Below are 7,612 nucleotides of genomic sequence, written 5' to 3'. Positions count from 1 at the left end.
TTTATTCGCTTAGTTCAACCCCTCCGGCAGTTTGAATCATTACTGGTAGAGGAGAGACGTTCTCTATAAAACTGACATTTTGAATGAACCGAATTGGGCCAAAGGGATTAAAATACAGTGAGGAATATAGTCGCTGAATGTAAGAATAATGAGCTCAGGGAAAATGTTTTCTCAACTAGATTGAGTGAGACGGAGTAGACGAGAGAAAGAGATACAGAGAAAGAGGGAGAGTGAGAAAGAAAGAAAGTGAGAGACAGAGTGAGAGCAAAAAAGAGTGAGAGACAGAGTGATCAAATATATAAAAGAGAGGGTGAGAAAGAGAGCAAGAGACAGAGTGAGGAAGAGAGTGAGAGACAGAGTGAGAGTGAGAAAGAGAGTGAGAGACAGAGTGAGAGTGAGAGTGAGAAAGAGAGTGAGAGACAGAGTGAGCGGGAAAGTCCCATCTCACCAAAGTGTAACCCTTTCTGCTCTATTGTCGGTTTGTGTTATAATGCTTCACATTCGCAGACATGCTGAATTTGGTATTTTTTTTGCCTACATTTCCCTTTCTTTGAGTAAACCGGTTCAATCACGCAAACGGAGACGGCTGGCCGGGAGACCGCAGCGAGCCACGCGGCTACTGGGTCGTTGGCGCCTGCTTTGGGTTCAAACTGGCCAGTTTGATTGCCGCAGAGGACACAAATTATGTCACGTTGCAGTCATTTCAGCCTTGGGCAGAAAGCAGCGGCGACATGTTGAGCTTGTCCTTGTTGCCATACGAGAGCGACTGCGACAAACCACTCAACAGAGACAAGGCTGGAGGGGTTCACAAGAGATGGCACCACACTTCTACCACTGATGCTCCTTTAATAATAATATGTAATGCTAAAAAAAGTGTACCCACATGTTCCATCTGGACTCCTGTCTTATCTATAAACCTATTCTGCAAAGAGCAAGAGCAGAAAAGAGCAGAAGAAAGAAAGATTTCTGAAATGAACAACCCCGAAGAATGGACCTCTGTGCAGGTGTTCAGCACCTGTGGTGTCGAGCTACGCTAATGCCCGGTGTGCGCATGTCATGGACAGGCCTGATTGGTCAGAAATGAGCCGGGAGTGGTATGCATCTGAATGTTCCCATACAGAGGCAGGCACAATAAGAACAGGTATTCTCATACAGCACTCCTTTCACTCATTTCACATTGCTCCTCTTTATGAATCATCTGAACCAAAATGCACAACACAATTTCTTATGAAACTATTCTGTTGTCCAGAAGGTGCTAATTATCCAAGGGTCTTATGAATTGTAATTTATGCATTGGGTATTGCTAGTTTAAAGAAGCAGAATATTAGGATGTATCTAGAGAACCTCTTTCATCACAGCCAGGCTTTATCCATATTAGGACGAGCAAATAAAGTTGAGCTTTCTGGTAGAAAAGAAGACGGTGAATTGATGAGCTTGTTAGACGGCATAATGAGAATATGAGATGTCGAGGGTTGGGATGTTCCCCTTGCGTCAGTGTATCGGCCATTAGTGCCACAGAAACACACTTAACACCCGGCCTGGCCGTATCTCACTTTAATCCCGAAGAGGAAGGGATCAGTGTCCACTTTAGCCTCAAACCTCCTGCAACTTTAATAGCTTCTCCTGACTCCCGAAAGCACATACAGCTTCATCGTAGTCCTCGGACAAACCTCAAAAGACACTTACAAGTATTAATGTATTAAGCTTTTATTATATATATATATATATATATATATATACATGCTATTATAGGCTGATGAACCCAAAAAAGCATACGGCATTCGGCTGATCTGAGACCGTCAACAGAATTTGTTTCATAATGAGAGATACACAATGGCAAATGGCTGTGGTGTCAGAGAGAGAGCACTTCATTAAACATGTAGAGGCCATTTAAACAAAATGTAAAATTGAGGGCATTAAACAGAAATGCCTTCAGCGCACCACAAAGGGCGACCCCCTCTGTGCTTCTGTTTCCTCTGAGCGGCCATGAAGGCCGCAGCTGCAGCCGCTTAGGACAAGAAAGTCTGCCTGCACACACACACACAGCCCATTCAATGACAGATTTCTTTTTAGTATCAACATTTTAACTGGCAGATGAAAGCACAAATAAAGGTTGTTGCTTTTCGTAGTAAAGACTAGTGTTGCACAAGTGTGTGTGCGCGTGTGTGTGCAAGATGTCATTGGACTGCTGATTAGCCAGGTAGCCCCAGGATAGTGGTTTAGGGAGTACCTTCGAGTAGGTTTGTTGAGGGGCCATGACTTAACATTGGGGTTTTTCATAACTTTGAAAGTTCTGTCATTTAGTAGATCCTAGCGGAGCTTGTGTTGGGGTCACTGGGCAGGAGCCAATGGGAGCCATCGTAAGTTGAACACTGCAGACGCCGAGAAGGATTTTCAGGCTCTGGAGAACACAATGTGAGAATTCAAAAAATATTTATTTGGTTTAAGCTTTACATGCAGATTGTTATGGTTGTGTTAATATTCCTTAGCCTAGGGACCCTGTATCAGTCTATTTGTGTTGATTTGAGTTAAATGACCCGTCAGTAATTATTCCTGAAGCGATTTGTAATTATGTGGAGACATTGTTGTGCTTGAAACTATTACAGCATTTTCATGCAAGACACGGTAAATGGGCGTTTATACATTTATTCACAAAAAGTTTAGTGGAAGCTCAATCATTTGACTTGCTAGCAGCAGAACTAGTACAAACATTGAATATAACGTAAGAAGTCGACGAATTTCAATGAAATATATATATACCAGTATATATATATATAATATATTTCACAAAGTATATTGTATGCATGTGTGTATGTCAATTATGGCCCCCATTGCACTTCTGATCATCCGTGGAAGGAGGGATCCCCCACTCTGAAGGAGGGATCCCCCACTCTGAAGGAGGGATCCCCCACTCTGAAGGAGGGATCCCCCCACTCTGAAGGAGGGATCCCCCACTCTGAAGGAGGGATCCCCCCACTCTGAAGGAGGGATCCCCCACTCTGAAGGAGGGATCCCCCACTCTGAAGGAGGGATCCCCCACTCTGCGTTCCTTCTCAAGATTTCTTCTTGCCCTCTTGGGTTAGGGTCAGGGGGGTGTCATAAACAGACTGTTAAGCCCTTTGACGCTGTACCTGTGAGTAAAAACTATACAAAGAAAATGTAATTCAATTTAATTGAAACAAAACGTGTTAGGCATGTGTCACACTTAAGTTAAACTTTTAGGGATCTCAGTTATAAGTACAACATGAGGTATTGATTAACATACATAACATACCAGTGTGTTCTACTGATGAGATGGTAATATAAACCAGGCTATGTTCTAATAATTATTCATTAGTAGGAATACCTTGCGAAAGCACTTTATTAATTACTTACACCTGCAGTAAACATTTTGCTTGCATTTTGTGAGTAAATAACCACTAGGCTACTTGTGGAATTCTCTGTTCATTGAAACATTTCGATCCTGTTGTCTCTGGTTGCTAGGAGCTATCAATCTGCAAGAGTGTGTTTCTGCTCTTGATTTCACCAGGGGGGTGCATGGCTGCCCCGCGGCGGTGCAACTTAAGAAGAATGCAACTTTGCTCATCATTTGAAGGTGGGCACACACACATACACTCGATAAGCGAGCGATCCAGAGGTAGAAACACTGTTCCATGCTCCTTTCCCACTTACAATGTTCACACAGAAACATCTTCCACACTATAGGTCTGGAGCCAAACTTTGAGATCTGTTTCCAAACACAGGTTAACCAACCATGGGATTCTTGCAAAGGTAAGGTAATGTTGTATGCATTGATTATTTAATTGATTATTCAAATTATTATATTATATATTATTATAAAACATTTGAGTCAAAGGTAAAAATTTGAATAATCAATTAATGATTATGTCATTAATGATCTGCGGCAGAATGCATTTCGGCCTATTGGTCAAATGATTTGACCAATAGGCCTAAAGACCATCTGCCAGACATCACCCAAAAAAGGACTCAATCTGTCTTTAATAACCCCTTACTTAGTATGAATATTGGTTTTCTTGAAGATATTGTGAAGTTTGTTAATGTATTTTTGCGTGAAATTATACATGAAAAAACAATGATGTAACAATCATCGAAGTTACAGTAAAAATATGTAATTGAGTCATCATATGAAAAGACCTGGAGTTTGATACAGCAAAACATGTGGTGAGACTGCATTCCTTATTGGATTGAAGCAACGCCTCTACTAGAAGAGCAGGATGGTATTTCATGCTTCCTTCCCTCATAGCTAGGTCCTACATCCTCTCCTGTCCACTGGAATTAAACCACAAGACTCAGCAGGCAGGAAAGAAACAAAAAGCTGCACAAGGCACACATCTGGTATCATGTCAGCGCCTCGAGCCAAAGATCGGATAGGGAACAGCTTTGCTTTGACCTGCTTGTTTTATTTATTTATGGTTCACTAAGATGTGCAGCTTCTGGCATGAGAGTTCAAGCATGTTTGGTTTGTCAAAGGCATGAATTAGTAACACTTGCCGGTTAAACAGATGTAGGCCTGTACACGCAATGCAACCTTTAAGGCAAAGAATACAAATACAAGCATCTAATTAAATAAAACCAGCTAGTAAACAAAACCATTTTTCACTTTATCTCAGGGACATTTTGAAATGAAACTATGTTTCTCAGCAGACATTCTCCCAGCAATCATTCAGGCTAGGCCTGTGTTGCCTGATCCATCACCTAATAAATAAGTAACACTGAACTACGGTGTCCCTCCCAATATCAGGCCCTTAGTTGGAAGAGACAATAGAATGCGGTTGGATACCCGGTGTTTATGGATACTAACATGTGCAGTCATTCAAGCAGACGTATGGGTAAGAACACAATTTAGGGATTTTAGCCATTGTCAGCAGCACTACGAATAAACCTGCATCAATACACTTCCACAAATCGTTCTAGCTGTCCAAACAACACTCTGCTTCGGTTGAGGCTGGGCTAGCATCATGCATTATTAAAGTGGCCATGTTCTGGGAAATATTAGGGGCCACTTCTGGGCATAGCTGGGTATTGTATGTTTAAGGTTCCAGCCAGAGGTAAGGTTATCACATCCTGCACTAACGTTATTCACTAACGTTGCTGAGCTCGCTAAGCATCAACAAAGCTCTGGAAACACTCGATGAGGGGTTCCCAAACCTTTGCCATGTCGTGACCCACATGCGGGGGTATTTTGGGCCCAGGTTCCGTCAAACAACCGTCATTAAAATCATAAAAAGGTGAGACAATGGGTTCTATATTGTTGAACCACCGACAGCAGTTGTCTAGTTCACACGTGATGCATTTCACATCAAATATGATTAAGCAATTGTATTTAATAGTAATAGCATAGTAATTATATCATCATATCTTGGTTCACTATGTGAGTTGTACCCTAAATTAGAAACTTTGGCAGTTCGTCATTAGAAAGCAAACCAACTTGTCATCTTCAACTGGGAACAATGGACAGCGTGTCTTGCGGCTGTACTTTGTACTCCATTCATGAAGCAGTAGGAGCCGACATTTATTGAACATGAAACCTACCGAGCATACTAGGTGTGCTTGTCGACTGTAACCAGTGCTGGCAGAGCAAGAGCAACGAGACAGAATCGGAAATGTTTGAGGTTTTACAGGGTCGGATCGGATCTATTAAAACACATGATTGTCAAACCTAAGTGTGGAGATAAAAAAAATCATACGCGTGTGAATTTATTGCTCCAACAAGCGAGATCTTACGGCTGTCTGTCAATAAAAGATCGTAGACCTTTATCAGTTAGGTGCGATAGTAACTCCTGATGTTAATTATAGCCACTTGGGTGCCTCCATAACCATATTTTACCATTTTTTTTAGTAGCCACACCACTCTGTGATAAAGGCCTTTTGTTGTCTGCTTGGAATTAATCAATGGCTCTGTCCTCGCTCTATTTAATTGGGGATGGATTAATAATTTGCCAGGGATGGCTTTGATCCTGTACTCTTATATCTGCCCAGAATATAGCACCCTCCGACACCTTGAAGCACGGAGGTCTAAGCCACGTCATCACAGCCCCACATCTTGAAGTAAGAGCTCAAGTTATGGACAAAAAACAATCAAACAGTAAATATCAGGAAGAACAAAGTCCCACTCTTCATTTATTGAAAAATAAATGCCTGAAAAGTAGGCATTAATTGCGCTGTGTTTTTGAATGAAGTAGTACTGCAAGCCAATTAATTTGTGGTCGAGGTGTGTACGTCCTACATTCATCATTTCACAACACACTTCTAGAATTATATTTTTTTACAAAAAAGAGGCAACAACATTTTACTGTTTTTTCTTTACAATTTAAAAAAAGCCACTTTGAATTATTTACAGTGGTAAACCCAACAGGGGGAACTATGAGAGGGAGAGGGGGGAGGGGGGGGAGAGGGGGCTCCACCTTTGGTGTTCCCAATGGTTTTGGAGGGTCAAAAGCCAGCCGAGGGTTCTGACTGTAGCTCTCCTAGAAAGTGCTGTTGAAAGGCAGGGCCCAGGCTATGGGGGCTCCACCTCCTCCCGGATCAGGCCCTGTAGTCGTCAGTGTTCTGGAGGGTGTAGGTCGCCACCGAGTCCAACAGCCAACCACGGTTCACAACTGTCGCTCTCCCATAAGAGGCTGAGGAGAGGAAAGGCACAGGATGTTCAAGTGAATCATCATCTTGCTAACGCTAACGGGTATAGCTAACGGGTATTGCTAACGGGTATAGCTAACGGGTATAGCTAACGGGTATAGCTAACGGGTATAGCTAACCGTTATAGCTAACAGGTATAGCTAACCGGCATAGCTAACGGTATAGCTAACGGTATAGCTAACGGGTATAGCTAACGGGTATAGCTAACCGGTATAGGGGCGGCCTCTAAACCACGCCCCGGGAAGGATCACAAAAGGTGGAGCATCCTGCAGAATCCTGAACCGGACCCTTTCAGGCAATATGACTCAAGGATGCATACAGCTAAGGTGCGTACATCGGGGTTTGATCCCAGAACCTTTGAGCTGGGAGATGAACACCCTACTACACTCTCTTTAACCTTAGGCTCCACCTGTGGCAAAGACCAAAGACACCTAATATGTGCAGAGCACAAGTTACAACATCTTAAGACTTAGCAGATGGGTAAGAGAGGGAGGGATCCCTTACAGACAAGAGGGGATGAGATTCAGAGAGAGGCGGAGCGTGAGAGAGCCTTCCAGACGGATGACCCGGGCTCCGAGGGCCCGGGGAGGAGGCAGAAGAAAGGCAGCATCAAATATGCAGTAGCACAAATCACGATGCCCGAAGAGAGAAGAGATTCACTCCCTGGTCCTTTTGGAACTGCCAACCGAGAAGCAGCTGCTCTCTTCCCTATAGGTCCCTCTACCTGGTGCACAGCAGCTTGACCCCGACCGCCCACACTGCCACTCTCTCCAGTCTCACACCTGTCCCCCGCGGCCTCTCACACCTCCGCGTCGTGACTCTCACTCTTCCTAAAGACCCGTCTCGTCTCGGCAGCCAGAGGTGGATGTTTTGTAGCATCTTTATAATGGTCTCCTTGTGCATCGCACGGTGTGTGTGTGTGTGTGTGTGTGTGTGTGTGTGTGTGTGTGTGTGT

At 43.4% G+C, this 7,612-nt stretch overlaps 1 protein-coding gene across 5 annotated transcripts in view; it reads right to left on the bottom strand.

The window, feature by feature from the left end:
• Positions 1-6,111: 6,111 nt before the first annotated feature.
• LOC132446412 (breast cancer type 1 susceptibility protein homolog) overlaps positions 6,112-7,612 on the bottom strand; it is a 30,750-nt gene continuing 29,249 nt past the window's right edge. For all 5 annotated transcript variants that reach the window (XM_060036687.1, XM_060036686.1, XM_060036689.1 and 2 more), the window contains one exon: positions 6,112-6,641. In XM_060036687.1, the coding sequence (XP_059892670.1) occupies positions 6,547-6,641 (95 nt within the window). In that variant the 3' untranslated portion in view covers positions 6,112-6,546. The remainder of the gene's footprint in view (positions 6,642-7,612) is intronic.

This window comes from Gadus macrocephalus, chromosome 18, assembly GCF_031168955.1.
Source record: "Gadus macrocephalus chromosome 18, ASM3116895v1".
Classification (NCBI taxonomy): Eukaryota; Metazoa; Chordata; class Actinopteri; order Gadiformes; family Gadidae; genus Gadus; species Gadus macrocephalus.
This window is presented reverse-complemented; position numbering and strand designations above follow the sequence as displayed.